This window comes from Diprion similis, chromosome 3 (assembly GCF_021155765.1).
Source record: "Diprion similis isolate iyDipSimi1 chromosome 3, iyDipSimi1.1, whole genome shotgun sequence".
NCBI classification, from domain to species: Eukaryota; Metazoa; Arthropoda; class Insecta; order Hymenoptera; family Diprionidae; genus Diprion; species Diprion similis.
Genome location: NC_060107.1, coordinates 12,120,049 through 12,136,841, shown reverse-complemented (window position 1 = coordinate 12,136,841; position 16,793 = coordinate 12,120,049). Strand labels below are relative to the sequence as shown.

The window sequence follows — 16,793 nt, the reverse complement described above, 5'->3', positions numbered from 1 at the left end:
TAGACTGAAAATTCGGAAGGACATGCTATCAACAGAAGGAATAAAATATCCATCTTAAGTTTCATGTTTTATAGACGCAATAAATTTACAAAAAACAACCAACTCAACATTGTAATTACTTTTCGTAAATTGGATGAACGATACAAAAAAAAATTAAACACACGAAATCATCAAAAACTTGAGAAAACAAAATTGTCATAGTAAAAGTCTTCGTAAGGCTCTGCTGCTTCTAATATCCGATTGAGAAGTTCTACAGATCAAGGCAATATGATGACCATTGATTTGAAGTGATCAAAGCGTTGGTTAAAATTTTCAGCGCATGTTAAGTCATTATAATATACTGACCATCGGGCTTGCAGGCAAATTAAAATTCGTTGCCAATTAACGGCAGGGCTGGTGGTCGGGGTAATTTCACAGCGAGAGTTAAAATTCGAATTTGTTTATGTTTCCAGTCACCGATAATTAGAATCAGACCTGCCACGATCAGAATGGTTGAAATATTTACCAACAAGCCTTTGATCATACGTACAAAATACTTCTTGTCTTGAGTCTGGATGAGAGTAAAAATACTCAAAGCTTCTGAAAATATACATGGACTGAAGAAAATCGTCGAATCAAGTAAATCGATTTAGTTAGTGCAAAGATTGTTACTTCAATCATTTTTTTTCGTAAAACTAAATATACCGTCGTCAATATAATAAATTCTGTCCAGTCAATGTAGTGAAAGACATTAAACACAAATTTGAAAACAAGTGAGAAAAATTTATCAATAATTGTAATGCGGAATATTTAATTCAGAAATATTTAAATACGAAAACGTTGCACGGTCTTTTACTGATAGATACATGGAGAGACTTTTGGTATGAATTTTTGCGTATACATTTAGGTTCTGTAACATATTAGTCATCGTCTAGAGTAGCAGCTTCACCTCCTTTGCTGTCTTTCATATATACGATATAAATAATGTGCGATACTCAACAAATTTCTATTATATGTACTGCTAAATCCTGATGTTATGGATCAATTTATCACCGATAAGATGTAATTTTGATTGGTGACGCGGAAAACAAAAATAGTAAAGTTTTACGTGCAAAGCACTACGAAACTGTTTTTTGTATACGACGCATGAGAGGTTAGGATTCACGGATTTTCGGTGAACATGGAGGCCGATCTGAAGGCGAAACTGTCGAAGGCTTAGGATAAGTGGGTGGAACAGCAAAGAACCATTGAATGTAATCGAACGAAAGGCACTGATCTCTGATCTAACTGGATGGCGGTCTCCTATGATTCCAGCACACGGCAGCTTGTGCTAATTAGAAGCCCCAAAAATCGACACTAGCGATGCAATACCCGAAGTTAAACTAACGGGTCACGTGGGTTATAGCCTATCAGAAACCGATTTAGTCACATGGTTTTGTCACTTTAACCAATGCCATACACAGTGAACGACGTGATTCATTGCTTCCATTGAGGTTATTGAAGCGCTGTTGTCGATTTCGTCTGCTTCTAAATGACTCAGTCATGTCGAGGACTCTAGTCAGCCATGTCGTTAGTATAGAGATTAGTGATGGAAGAGGATCGATGGAGACAAAGGATGGAGGTCACGAATCAGACCTTCGATTGTAATTTTTAGGCAGGATCGATTGTAAACAGAGTATCTCACGCGTTTGTCTTCGCAAAAAACGTTGGATTGAGAAAAATTTATAGAACCATGTTGGAAATATGTTTTGACACCATTTTGTCAATCTATCTTTAAATGTAGAAAAATGCGATACTGTGAGTCTTACTAGAGTGCGTCAGCTGGTAACTTTCGACTATACCATTTTTGATTTTTAGCCCTCACATTAGAAGTATGGCAACTAGGTAAGGCGCGCAAATCTTATGGATTCGGCATTAGGAATTCCAAGCTATTCAGGGGTCAGCAAGTACTGGTTAAACTGTTTTGTGCTTTTATCCATCCAGAACTATTGCGCAAGTGGCGTTTCTGGTTCCGAGCCTAGGAAGTAAGATTCCTAATACTTTTTGTCTTAATTGGACTAACACGTCTGCAGTAGTTAAATCTCTACTCATGATGCCGTGTCGAAATTGTAATGATGTGAATGATATACGTGGCATCTCTGATCTTTCATTTCAGTTAAAAAAAAGTAAGGTTTACGGAAGCTGTACGCATGGTCTATCACGTTATTTTTTTTTTGTATACGTAACTGCGATTTATGTTATTTTCGTTATATGCATCTGATATGTCGATATTTATTGAATTCTACAATTTCTGTAACCGTTGGCCGCTGGTCGGTTCTCCACCGTTTGCAGTGGTGTAATGTGCGTAGACATCTACCGGTCAAGTCCGTGTCCGTGTGTAATGAATTTCTTATTGCGGTGTATTTACCATAACCAATATTTCAAATTGCGTAATAGTTAGTCTCCCGTAGCTCCGTGGTAATGATTTTTTTCATATCTACCAGCGTATCGAACGAGGCTTCTGAATTTTGAATTGCGTTAAAATATCTTTTAAATTCAGTAATAATATGGGCATTTTTACATATGCCAGCCATCCTGATATTGATGGATAATTCACGCGAATCGTTAATATGAAGGAAACTTATTATACTTTAAAGTAATCTCTAGATTTACGTCGTTTCAATAAACGTTCATAAATATTCAAATTTGATGTCGGGTTGCGGATTGATTCACTCCATGATTCCAAAATTTATTAGCGATCCTATAACTTATTTTTTTTTTTGTCGAGTATTTTCAAATAAACGGAGAATTAAAACAGCATAATAAAGACAATAGGCTGTGTCGAAAGCATTTTTTGCTCCAGAAACTACTTGGATTTCACTTGTAAGTCTCTTTAAGTACTTCAAATTTGACGAAACTATAAATGGGCAGTAAGTACATGTTTAATGTGACAAAATATTTTCTTATGATCAGCAGCTGATTGAGCCGTGTAACAACATTAACGTTTCCAAAAACCAGCAACACTAGACCATTGCCGTATGACGCCAATGCCTGAAGATGTGATTAATTGAAGTCACATCCGATTAATTTGTGCGCATCACCAAGTACATGTAATCATATCGTAGTGCAATGAGTAACGTTGGAGATGGCGGGTCTCAGGAGGGGTCACTAAATTTTAATAAATAGAGGTACATTAGGCATTCGCTCGAAGTACCGCCTCTTCAGTTTCCGACTGTTGCTGTGCAGGGAACTCCAAAAAGGCGTCACTGTTGTGTAAACACTTCCGCGATGTGGTTTAAAATCGAAATGATAGACTCGTTAGAACAGTGCGGTAAGTTCGTCGAATGTACGCCAGATTTATATATAATATTCACGTTTTTTTCACTCGGAAGGAACTTGTTCTTCGCTTCAATACTCACACATTCCTTCTTTTCTTCAAAACAAGCGAAATGACAAAGGATTTGCCATTCCAAATCAGAAATATAATACCCCCTTCGATCTGTAATTGGTGCTTTTCTACTTTCAGGTCTGGTGGTTTTTTTCATTGGCCTTTCCATAGCCATGTGGATAGTGACGGATGAACTTCGGGAATGGTGTCACAGAGAGTGGAAATTCTATAAACACGCTTCACAAATGCCTGGACCACCGGCTCTTCCGTTCGTAGGAAACGCGTTTTGGTTTGCCTGCCGTGGCGATGGTAAAAATATTGAATTCAAACCATAATGTGTCTTGAGTGTTTTCTTTTTCGATAATCGGCAACGTTTAGGCCCGACTTGTACGTAACGTACTCTTGTGAAACGTACAAGAAACGCGAGGTTTTCAAAATAGGTTTTTAACCAAGCAAAAATGTGAAATTGAAGAACCACCGACGTAAATAACTTAGTAGTTTTCAAAAGTGTTTTTTCCTTCTGCTTTCCTCTCAACGGTTACGTTAATATGAGAATGTAAGCAGAGAGTAAAAGCGAGCTTTTAGTTTTCATTCACTTGTTTTTAGAGCTGCTGAACCGGATTATTCAACTGTGTCAGCCGTACGATGATCCTTTTCGTCTCTGGATGGGACCGAAGTTAATCGTGGTGGTCAAAAACCCTCGAGATATCGAAGTGAGTGGGTTTACTTTATTTACGCAGAAATACCGCAAAAAGAAGCTCCACTTTCAGCTGCCACAATTTTTGTTTTAGGTAGTCCTCAACAGCAGCACTGCAACGTACAAGCCATTCGAATACCGTTTTTTGGCGGCATACTTGGGTCAAGGTCTCGTTACTGAATCAGGCACGTCCTGCAAACGCCATTCTTACAGACACGTAAATTTACAAAGTTTGCGCAGAAAATTTAACGCGGAGTACAATAAAGTAATTTTGCAACGTTGCTGCAATATGTATCTATAATACTTCAACGGCAACTAGAAATTTCAAAATATCATTGCAATATTCTGCGTTGTCTGTAGTGTATGCATAACACTTCAAGATAGCTGAAATATTTTTGTAACTTTGCAGTGGAATAGCAATGTAGAAATATTTTACCAACGTTTCTGCAGTATTATTGTGTGGGATAAAGTTAAGACGTTCTATCTTCAGGTTCCATCCACAGAGCACATCGTAAAGTGATAATGCCGATGGTAAATGGCAAGCCATTGAATGCGTTTGTCGATTGCTTTGACCGACACAGCCGGCGTTGCGTTGAGCGCTTGGAGAGTAAAATCGGTGCAGGGGAATTCGATATAATGCACTACATGGACGATTGTACGTTTGACATGGTTTTGGGTAAGTAGATCGGATTTGAAGATTTTCCCAACTCGATTTTATTGAATTTTTCTACTTTATTTAATTTTTACGTATTCAGATCTGGTTTTTTTGCACTTTTTAGTTACTTTAGTAATGAACGGACATAAAAATACAGTCTGATTAGCATAATTGAAAAATTCATTTTTGAGGAATCTAACCAAGGAAATAACTTGAAATTTAGTGAAGGTGGGTTTTCGGGTTGCTGAATCGGAACTTAGATTTTCAAAATTCAAAATTCGACAATTTCCCAAATTTTCCGACGCCATCTTGAATCCGCCATTTTGAATTTTGAAAATCTGAGTTCGGATTCTTAATCAGCGGCCGAAAAAACCCCCTGAGTGTCATTTTCAGCAAAATTCTACAATTTTCTAAATTTTTCGCCGCCATCTTGAATTTCGCAAATCTGATAGTGGATTCGTAATCAGTGACTCCAAAAACCTCCGTGTGAGAATTTTGACGATCATACGATCATTTAAAAAATGTATGCTCCAAAAGGATAACCTAAAAACTGTCCTTGCCGATTTCTTCTAAACTTCGAGGAGGCATTTTGAACCAAGAATTGTGCAACATTTGTTTCGAGTCATCGGTAAATGGATTATTGATTATTTTAGTGTTGATTGTGCCATTTTGTTCCAGAAACTATAATGGGAACTCCTGGGACATCTCAGCATGACGGATACAAGGGCTTCATTCACTACTCCACAAAGTGCGACAACTCACAAATTTTATTCAAGCCTTTCAGTGATTATTCATAGGGATTTTAACTGTTTTTCTGTTTACAGGGCCATTACGCTGGCTCATGAGAGAGGGATGAAAGTTTGGTTGTATCCCGATTGGTTATACGCATGCACAATTCCTGGTCGACAATTCGCCAATGCAATGAGCATTCTGCACGACTTTGCATCATCTGTAAGTGTCTGAATCTCATATCGTGAAACTTGTCACTAGATCAGAGAAATATATAAATTGATTCCACAATTCGGGGATCATTTCAAAATTGACCCAAAAAACTTTGTCATCGCGGTTCGTACAATTGTATTTATATATTGCACAATTGGCCCATAGTCAAACCTTTCGTATGGTTCATAAGCTTGAAATACTGTTTGCGGGTATGAAAATCAAAAAAATTTCAGCTCGTCACAAAAAAAAAGGAAGAGTATCAAGCGTTAAAGACGAATTCTGATGCTTCGGTAAAACCGGGAACAGCGGTTCTAGATCGGCTGACAGCTTACAATGAAGAGGTAGAACGCATGGACGACATTGCGCTCAGAGATGCAATATCAAATATCTGGATTCCGGTAATTGGATCCATAATATTGCTTCTGGGAATTTTAGAAGGGCTTAGAAATTTGAACAAATCCGATAATTTTGAAGCTCGAAATGAATATCCTCGAAATTATTGCTGTTAACCGCTTGAAACTATCATTCCAGGCACAAGACCCAACAGCTCTGACTAGCTCGTTCCTTTTCGTGATGCTAGGAATGCACCCGGATGTTCAGGTTTTTATATTCGCAGAACGTTTTAGAATGTGTAACTCCTAATTCAAATTCTCACTCACTGAAGTCCCTGTTGTTTTCTTTCTAAAGGATAAAGTTCGAGCCGAAGTGCGCGAAATTATCGGAGATGCAGATGTCACTGTGGAAAAACTTGCAAGGCTAAAGTACTTGGAATCGGTGATCAAAGAAACCATCCGTCTGTTTCCGGTGGGGCCAATAATATTGCGCGAAGCGACAGAGGACTTGGTTTTCGGTGAGTGCGAACGTCGAACTGTTTGGAGTGCTCGAATTACCAAAATTCTCTGTTCAATTAGAATCGTGCGTTGCACCGAAAGGCTGCACCCTCGCTTTGGTCGTGTATGAGACGCATCGCGATCACAAGTACTGGAAAGACCCGGAAAAGTTCAATCCTGACAGGTTCGCACCAGAGAATTCGATCGACAGACATCCATATGCTTTCGTGCCTTTCAGCGGTGGCATTAGGGGCTGCATTGGTGAGTCATCAAATCGAGCACCCAAGCCAAAAATTTTCTGAAAAAGCCCGAAAACCTTTTTGAAATTATGTAATCATTCCAAAATGATCAAGATCAAAGGCTTCTAATCTTTGGAATAGTACTTTACGTTGCATGCCCGATTAGAATAAGAATTGCCAAAATTCATCCACTTTTTAGTAGTAGTTTCAAATATGTTAACTTTGCAACAGTGAGATTGACAAAAAGAACATTTGTTTTTGAGAATGCTTCCGTGTACAGAAGTTACAGCAAAATTGGCAGTCGTGATCTTCCGATCTGACGCTCGGCGAAACTGCATGTAATTCTCCATATACCGTAATTTACCGGTACAGTTGTTTGGTAGGGTGACTAACCGTCATGAACGTAACCTCAAAAATGTTGACACTCGTCGGTAGCGGATGTATTCAACACCAACAGCTGTCAAAATTTTTGAGGTTACATATATCGTGGTAAATTTTTGACGGTTCGTCATCCTGTAAAACGGCTGTTCTCGGATTGTAGCGCAGGCGCATTAAACTGTAACAGACGGCGGACCCATGGAGTAGGAGGAGACAGAACTGTAGGCATAAAAACAGGAACAGAGTATAGGTGGCGCTGTTAACAGTGTGGAACCGCTTACTTCCAGTTGACTACAGCCATTACACTTTCGCGTACTGTATCTATCTCGGGGTAACATAACCGTGCTAAAGAAGGTTGCATCGTAGTCGGGTCATGTTATATGAAGCGTTATTGAATGAAACTTTTTGTTAATAAGAAAATAATGGGTAACTCGTGCATAATTGCTGGACGGTATTTTAATGCTATTCTAAGAAATGAAAAAAGAAAAAGTTAGAATGCTACGAAAGCATCCTAGACTCACCTAGCATATAAGTATGAAGTAAAGCACACTTGAATAACGTATACTTTTCACAAGTATATTTTTAGCTATTGATCCCTAATCAAATTAATTTTTCTGATGAACACAAATTTATTTTCATTGGCCCTTTTGAGCCACAGCCCACAGAGCATCACCAAAAAAAGTAGATCCACAATGCAGTTTGTTCCTAATTTACGTTGAAACCAGTTGCATGTTACACGAATTATAATAAATTTTACTATGTTTGGTAATAAGAAACTTTTTTTATAATCATCGTAAATATGGGAAAAATAGAAGTTGCGTGCTATATATATACCAGTTCTCTATACTGTCTTCCATAAATTTAATGCGTTCTGTATTGAAAATTAAATTATCCATTCGAATGTTCCGCTAGCCGGAAAATAACAGTTCCACACTGTGAATAGCTCCATCTTTTTCTCAAAAAATGGGACTATTTTCTGTTAACGAAATGTGGGGGAGATTTGTCTCCTTTTACTCCGTGGACGGACCATTCTGTATTTAGAAATTCACACTATATGACATAAAATAACAGTTGTCCTTCTGCATTTTTAGGGCGACAGTACGCCATGATGGTGATCAAAACAATAACAGCTAGAATTGTTCAGGACTACAGACTAAGCTGTAATAGATCATTAGACACGTTACCACTGAAAGCCGGTGTATCTATCCGGTCTATAGACGGTTACAACGTGGCAATAACGAAACTGTAATCTTCCGGATTTCAAAATATGGATCTGTGAGTGCTATTTTTGATGATAATAACCACGCAGATGAGCAGTGTGCAGTGTTATTTATTATTATTTATTTTTCTTTTGATTTCTTCTAGCCACTTGAAATTAACAGCACCTAACATCAATATTGATGAGCCGCACCTAATCTAAAATCCTTAGAAGGTAAAGTCCAATGAATAGCATTTTGACCATCATTCTGTGCCAATTTAAAGAAAATGATCGTTTTGGCCACGTGTACGGCCATTCATCGTGTCTGTAATTGTGAAAGTACGTTACAGCAACGTAAAATCTAACACGTATATATATTTTATGTATGTAAATATTACTATAATTATTAACTATACTAAATTTTCTTTGCGAATAATTGTCAGTGAACAGAAAATGTCATGTAAATATTAATTATAACTTTTGTAGTATTAATTACAAGTATATATATATATATATATATGTATAGTGATTTACAAATTCGATATTGTGAATTTCGCGTTTTTTTTGTACGGTTAATGGCGGTGTCGCTACAACACATTGTCTAGTAGATAATGTCGGTGACTAAAAATAAATGAATAAGAATTTATTAATATTCTAGTATAGATTGGGTTTCGTAGTAGATTTTGGGCATTACACAAAATAATACGAAGTAACCAAGAAAATGAATTTTACTGAACGTTAAACGGTATGCATCCTTCCGGATCGCTCTGTACGTAAATTACAACACGAGATTGATGAAGACTGTACAAGTGAAGAGTATATTTTGAAGAAAACAACATGTATAGCGTGTATGTGTGCGTGGGTGTGTTCCCTGGTGAAAATTTCTACTACTACCAATTTTTACAGAATTTGTGTCACATCGTATTATTTCGTAAAAAATAGTTTTTCGTAAACAATTGTTAATCTTCTCTAAAAATTTAAGTACCTTGTAGTTGGTTTTTTATTTTTTTATTTATTTTTTTTTTTATTTTTTTACTGAATAAATACAAATTTTCATGAAAATCTACAAGATTTTACGAGAAACTATACGTGTTTGCAATTTTATACGAAAACAATTTTTTTTTTTTTTATACAAAATTGTGAAAACTGTCGCAATTTTCCTAAAAATTCGTAGAAAAACATTTTCACCAGGGTTTTTCCGCATCTTTTTTTTTTAAAACAAATTGAACCAAATAAAAATGAATTTCTTCTTATAAGTTCCAAATAAATTTTATTTTCTAGAAGAAATTGTATGTTTCATTGTTATAGGTGAACAAGTGTAGAAGAAGTTTGTTGTAAAATCAATTAAATCGTGTGACCTCACGCTTAGCCTGAAAATCAGTTGGCTAGCGAGACATTCGTCAATCCCGTAATTATATATATAGTATAAGTGCATGCACAGTGATGTCAAATCAAGTGTAGTGACAAGTAGTTATACGGCTGCCTGAGACTACCCTGGTGAAAATGATTTCTACGATTTTCAACGAATTTTTATACTTTTTCAGTGAAAAATCTACAAGCTACTACGGTCTTTAAATGAAATTAATAATTATTTTTGAAAAAACTATGCATATTTACAATCTTCTACGAAATAATACGAAATGTTTCAATTTCGTTAAAAATTCGTAGTAATAGAAATTTTCACCAGAATAAACATTGCTTGAATTAAGAAAATAGTTTTATAGTCTGCCTTATTTTAAGTTATAAAAATATGTTTTGCTGTGGTAAAATATAGTGTTTATTAAATTGATTCCGGCGTAAATTGAGGGAGGGGAAAAAAAAAAAAAAAAAAAAAAAAAAAACAGCGCTCCGTTATGGGAATTCACGTTGGAACTCAGCCGTAAAGTCTAAGTTTAATTGTAAGTTCTCAGCAGAAATCTATCCGAATAAAATTCTAAAGTCTGGAATTGTGTGGTGGAATTACACCAACATTGGAAATTGTGAGCGTCTGACGGTAGTGGAAACCGCATGGAATTTCGCATGGAGGAAAGCCATGAACACTGCAATTACTCGAAAGCACAAGAAAAAATAAAAACTGTCATTTGCACGGTAGCCACAAGTTTTTCCTGCCATTTTGCCAGTCCTAGTTAAGTTACTAAAACTTAAATAGTTCAGCTTATGAACGCTATATACGGTTAAAATTCAATTCCAAATTGAAAAAAAGTAAACTTGTCACCTCAAAAAATCATTTCTAATTCCCATGAAAGAAGACTGACATTTCCAGTTTTGCTCTTGAGCAAAATAAAAATTCCATGACAATTCCAGATTTTCCATCAACCCTTTCAAATTTTCAGGTTTTTCAAGTGTTTGGCTACTGCAATTTGCAACAATCGAATTTCTTTATCGAGCAAAGAGTTTGTCTAAAGTATGAATTTCACATAAATCCAGAGCAAACATTACAAGGTTCAATTTCGGCAACGGAAATGTATATTTAATTAATTCCAGATACGTCGGTTATTTTTCAAAAAATTATCTTGCATTTTATTTCATTCAGAGGTTTTACATTCTGTAATCATAAGATAGGAAATTTTTTGTACGTAAATGCTGTAAAGTTCGATGAAGATTTGACGGAAATTATTATTATTATATTTCTTCTCTACATCAGAGGTATAGACTGTTTACAAGAAATTTTCTCAAGTAAAAAAAGCGTTTTTAGTCCCTTAATTACGTAGTTCAGGTGTTCAATACTCGAGACACCGTTCTATAATTCTCACATCCAATGTATCATACAGCGCTATAAAGTATACAAGAGTAAAATAACTCACAAGAAAATATGCAGGAAAGAAAATCATACACGTATATGTGTATGGGAAATTGTGATAATTTAAAAAATTTGACAAGGAAAAAATAAATCTGTTTTCCAAGTTAAATGTAAAAGTTGTAAAATTTAATGGGTCTACCCGTAGAATTGTATGTCAACGTTAAATATCATTCATATGTCATTTTTTTCCCGGGTAGGTAATACGTTAATATAATAGCAATTAAGTTAGAATTATACATTATATATTAAGCTTACGGGGTAAAAATTAAAAAATATACACAGTAGACGCTTCAGAAATCTTATTGCAATAATATAAATCGTTTCGAGATATTGACTCCCGTTGTCGATAGTTAATGGCACAGCAGCTCACGAATTAATTAAAAGTTACACTTTTCTCTCGGGTATTGAAGTGAAATATATTACATTGAGTGAGAAACCCTAGAGAGAAAAGGAAGTAGAAATTAAAGTATCGGAATAACACTTTTCGATATCTGTTACAATTTCGATTGATCAACTTTTCCCGGCCCCGCAATCCGAGAACATGAACCACAATATCAAAGTGTTTTACCGGCGGGGTATGTCTTGCCCCGAAAGATCTGTTTCCAGAACTCGATTATTGTTTTTTTATCATCGTCTTCGACGCATTATTGTCCATAGAATGAACAACTGGAAATTGTTACATGAGATCAGGAGGGGGCCTTTGAAAAGCAATGCTAGCTACGGAAATGCTGCATAAGCAGGCTGTGATGACTCCCAAAGCAATGTAGACGCATGTGATCAACCAGAAGGCGAATAAATACAGAGTTTTGTTGCAGTACTTCCCCCTGGATGGATCGTAATTGGGCTCAAACGCCTTGTAAACCCACATGGAACCTGACGAAATTAAATATTATATTATTAGATTTGAGACGAAGAAAACAGAGTCGCATCTCCTTGATTTATAGAAAATTCGACAAACGAGCAGTTCAACTTTATGGGAATAATATATTCCCATAGTAATGTGACTTGGTAAAGTTTGAAATATTTCTCAAACATCGTAGCAAAGTAAGTTTGAAATATTAGACATATTTCAGAAACATTTTAGTAGCATAACTTTTGCAGCAGATTTCAAACATTTCAGGCACATTGCAATGTTTTTACAATATTGCACACACGGTTTAAACCAAAGTATAAGTGCGAAAAGTTTGGAAATATTGTCGCAATATTTCTGTAATTATTTATGGTGTATACGGAAAGCAGGGAAAATCGTTAGTTTTTTTTTCCAAAACGTTCAAATAATAATTTTGGCAGACGGACCGATTCTCTATAGACCGGTTTTTCAGATACTAGAGGTCCGAACACGTAATTTAAAAAAGTAATTTTCAAACGAAACTAATACTAATATACTAATCAAAAATAAAAATGTCTTATTCGATTTCAAAAAGAATTAATCATCTCGGAATTGATTCTGACAAGATAGCTCATCTACTACCTAATCAATGATTTAGTTGCATTTAGTTAAATAGTTAAATTTACAGACTATTGATATAATCTCATCGTACCATTAATTATAAATCAAAAAGTGAAAAAAAACATGGGCTATAAAAACGGTATCTTATTTGTTCTTTTCCATTTTTTGAATTTATCATAATCAATTAACCACTAAAGCAAACGTATACTTTCTGTGAACTGCGAGTCTAATCTGATTTTTGTCACTCGGAGTTTTTTTTATTTTGGCAAACATGAATTTTTCACGAGCTGTACAAATTTTTCTTAAATATCCGGGACTATCTTCGAATTTTTAAATTTTTAGCGGCATGTATGGACCCTGATTTTGACTGTAATTAAAAAAATCGGTAGATTGCTGCAATATCCACGGAACCCAACGATACCAAATCGTGCGATATTCTTGGATCTTAAACGAAGAAAAGAGAGCTCCATTTTTGTGATTCAAAAAATTAACATAAACGGGAATGGGAATATTGCGAAGACCGCCAACTGTTATTGCGTAAAAACCGTAACACGAATCGTTCGAGTGACTTTTACTCACCGATGATGAACCAGCCGAGCATAAAGCAGTTTATCAAGGTTTGCGTGGAGGATTGTCTGACTCTCTCTTCGTCCCGTTCTTCCTGGCGTTCGCGAACTCTGACCGAAAGGTGCAGCAGCTGTTTAAAAACCCCAATACCACCCCCAACTAACAGATAAACTGGAATGTATTCTCCCTGAGGACAATCGTACAAATAAAGTCCACCGATCACCATCATGCAAATTGGAATCACTATTGTCACACCTAAGATGATCGTGCACCCAACTGAAAAGGAGAGAGTTTCGAATTAACTAATTGTTTAACGACGTTGTAGCTGTGCCATTTAACGTTTCGTCAGAGTTATAAAAAAATTGTACTCAAGTGTAATCTTCGAAAAAGAAATTTTATCGATTTTCATTAATATTGATCCATTAAATTGTTAATCGAAATTAAAATTCCAGTGCAACGAAAGAGTCAAGAGTATTAGGCCCATGCATTAGCATTTAAATGAACTCTCTAAAACATCTTGACATATCGTGAAGGTCACACTATGTCCCACTTTTAGCGGACGTGTAATATAAACTTACAATTAAACCTTGAACTTAATTCCCACTATACAAATGCAGCGTTCAGGTGAAACTTGTATTCATTGCTTTATTATATTCATTTTTACGTACATGTGTATACACATATTTCCAAATGAATCATTGGGTCGATATAAGATTAAAGAAGAGAAAAAAAAAAAAAAAAAACAAACAAACAAACAATTACTTGACTGCCAAGTGCGGAGGTTGATGTTGTTTAATGCGTATTTTAAAACCTGGTCACATATTGCAACTAGCCAAGTGGTCGAGCGAATATATCATAATCATGGGAAGCACCCGAACAATGCTGCTGGCAGGTAGCGATGATCAAATCATTGTTATTATCATGCTGTGAAACTGATTAAGAATATAATATTCTTGTGCATATAGTCGTGATGCGTAGAGAGCTATGATAAAAATAAGTAGAAATACCGAATTGCAGACTCACTTGTGCCGAGAAGGAGAACGATGATATTTTTTAAAAAGTCAAAAACACCCTTGGAAGCCTTGTGAGCCTCTCGCATTCGACCGAACAAAGAATCGTAGGATGGCGGCGGGGCTAAAATACACATAATATGATGAGTATCAGAATATTTGCAATGCATAAGCGCTGCAGAACTTTCAAACAATCGCAAAAAAATGAAGAAAGTTTCCTCAAGTTACTACTCTGTTCCTGATTTTTTAGATCATCACCAATACCATCGATCAATATTCTAATCATTGAATAATCATGCAATTACTATCTTTACCATTTGGATCTATCGCTTCTTCGTAAGAAGGCGGCGCTCCTCGATCACTAGATAATACGGACGGCTGGCCAATTGGCAGGTTTATATTGTGGTAGGACGGCGGAGGGTTGCAGTTAATTGGAATTATTTGAGGTGTTGTTCCTGGATTTACGCCTCCTGTTACCCCCAGGGGGTTACCATGGGTGGAGGGGCTTAGCGGCATTTCTTCCTGAGGTCGCGGTTCACGCTTCCAATCCATATACTTGGCATTCAAGGTCAGGGTCGCGTCAACTCCTACCTCCTGTTGACAGAAGATTATCCACCGTCGATTCTTGTCTCATTTGACATGCACTTGAAATATATCATTTTCACAGTTTATCACGTAGTACAGAATCGTTTTTTCTTGGCCAATCGGTGATACAATTACTTTTCAAATCGATTGGAAAGTATCATATGCATGTGTAGTAAAGATGTAGAACTTTATTCGTATAGACTTAAGAAACGAGAAGTTTGACTAAGTATTATAGTCCAAAAATATGATTAAGCGTTAGGGATAAATTGGATCGATGTGATTCAGATGTTGGTGTAGGAAAAAAACATTTTAAAAAAACACCGGCAGTTTTATTTGAAATGATTTTGAGGAAATTGAAAACAACACAAGCTGGGACATTAACAAAAGATTTTAAAGTTGGAAGATTCAACGAGATGATTAAATTCTAGTATTATTATGGAAATTCTAGAGAATTCCAATTATAAAATCATAGTTGAAATTTTTTATATCTCACAATTAGCTTGTGTCATTTGATTTTGTTCAAATTCATTTCCATCGCGTAATAGAGATGTTGTTTCATTCACGTTTATCATTATAAGCGCAAATAACACTGCTGGAGATTTCTGAAACGGTATTTTTTCACGAGGCTGAAGTTTATAATATAAACGTAATAAATCATCTTTGGAAAAAGTCGGTCTCTTGCAGTTTTAGGATTACTTGAAATTTAGTAAACCGTTAATACAGCATCGACAAAATCAGATTTTGTAAATTCAACTTCTTCAGGTATTCTAAAGGTGCAAAATAGTGATTTTTGTTTCAACGTTTCGATACATTAACGTTACTAACTTCAGCCTTGTATTCTTCCTCCTCTTTCTATTTTTGATTCAGCCACTGCAGTCCATTCATCGTTAAAGGCCACAAGGACGCCGAATGAGAAGCACTAGCTCTTGCTCTGAGCTTATCTAGTATTCGCCCTCAGGGGGAATATTTAAAGTTTACCAATTTTATTTCACTTTCTAATTTAATAGTGAAACCGATGTTTATTCTGATCATCAACCTGTGAGATTTAACCACTTAAATTGCACAAGGATAAGACCTGTGAATTTCAAACAAGATTAAAAACTTATCTGTGTACTTAAATTTTCATTAGGTATTTTTTCAATATTCATAAAATTCAATGTCTATACTAGCATTTTTCTGTTTTTCTCGCACGGTTTGATTTTCTTATTGGGTTCGACGTTGTAAAAACTACACGAATTTGCTTCAATCTAACATACCTTGTATAGTTGAATAGTTTGATTCTGTATTTTCTTACATGCTTTCTTTTAGCATTTGGTTTGGTGTAACAGAATTAAAAATCTGTTACACTGACATCGAGCTTAAAGAAATGCAACAATTTTCAATATATCGAGGTTCAATATGGACAAATCGAAGTTCTTTCAGCTTCGCTGCGCGACAAGTGTGATGCGAAACAGCTTATATTATACGAATAGCCTTTCTTCTGTCATCTATTCCATTCAAGGTATTACCATATTTATGTCTTAGTATTTTAAATAGGAAAGTCTATTTGCAAAAAATATCTATGATCTGTTTGTATACCATACACCGAAGTTTAGCTATTTTTGAAAATGGAACGATTTTGTCGTTATTTGGCGCGCTTCAAGACGTGCTGAAAATTTCTTCGTGTGACGGTTCAACGATTGAGAGCGAATTCCAAAAGCCGGTTTTGTAAACAATTACTTACCAGCCGATAGAGTGACCACCGTCAGATCCGTCACGCCCGCGCGGCTATTTCCAGCATAACTTTTACATTTCTCGCTCCTTCTGCGTAATTCCGGTTCGTTCGGTTACCGTTGATATCCGACGTCCCTGAACTAGGCCACAACTAGATTGGAGTAACGCCGGGAAAATATTTCCAGCAGAACTGTTAATATAACACTCCAGTTTACCGCACGTTCGTTTATCCGTCAAACGGTCACATCGTCTCGGTCAGCATCGTCGCCATGACACACCATGTGCATTGCACGATAGTTGTCATTTACTTTGCGCATGCGCAGTACGTTAAGCCGAGCTGCGCAGTCGCCATCGTCGAATAAGTATCAAGCATTGTACCGCGC

At 36.1% G+C, this 16,793-nt stretch overlaps 2 protein-coding genes across 4 annotated transcripts; one reads left to right on the top strand and one right to left on the bottom strand.

Moving 5' to 3' along the window:
* Positions 1-1,521: 1,521 nt before the first annotated feature.
* Positions 1,522-8,336, top strand: LOC124404675 (cytochrome P450 4C1-like). The gene is made up of 13 exons (XM_046879008.1): positions 1,522-1,622; positions 1,963-2,087; positions 3,485-3,655; positions 3,953-4,059; positions 4,138-4,228; positions 4,534-4,719; positions 5,377-5,446; positions 5,523-5,649; positions 5,874-6,038; positions 6,172-6,240; positions 6,328-6,490; positions 6,552-6,731; positions 8,179-8,336. The coding sequence occupies exons 1-13, from the start codon at positions 1,522-1,524 to the stop codon at positions 8,334-8,336; spliced, it is 1,713 nt and encodes a 570-aa protein (XP_046734964.1).
* Positions 8,337-11,192: 2,856 nt separating this feature from the next.
* On the bottom strand, positions 11,193-16,685 carry LOC124404811. Of its 3 annotated transcripts, XM_046879213.1 has the most exons (7): positions 16,421-16,685; positions 15,954-16,054; positions 14,427-14,706; positions 14,126-14,236; positions 13,115-13,378; positions 11,718-11,958; positions 11,193-11,681 (listed from the first exon to the last, which is right to left on the bottom strand). In XM_046879213.1, exons 3-6 carry the CDS (start codon positions 14,662-14,664, stop codon positions 11,762-11,764), a joined length of 810 nt encoding a protein of 269 aa, XP_046735169.1. In that variant the 5' UTR covers positions 14,665-14,706; positions 15,954-16,054; positions 16,421-16,685; the 3' UTR covers positions 11,193-11,681; positions 11,718-11,761. The 3 variants fall into 3 exon arrangements, with proteins under 3 accessions (XP_046735169.1, XP_046735168.1, XP_046735167.1); XM_046879212.1 differs by lacking the exon at positions 15,954-16,054 and having other exon boundaries at positions 14,427-14,756; XM_046879211.1 differs by lacking the exon at positions 15,954-16,054 and having other exon boundaries at positions 11,195-11,681; positions 16,421-16,684.
* Between the last annotated feature and the right edge of the window lie 108 nt (positions 16,686-16,793).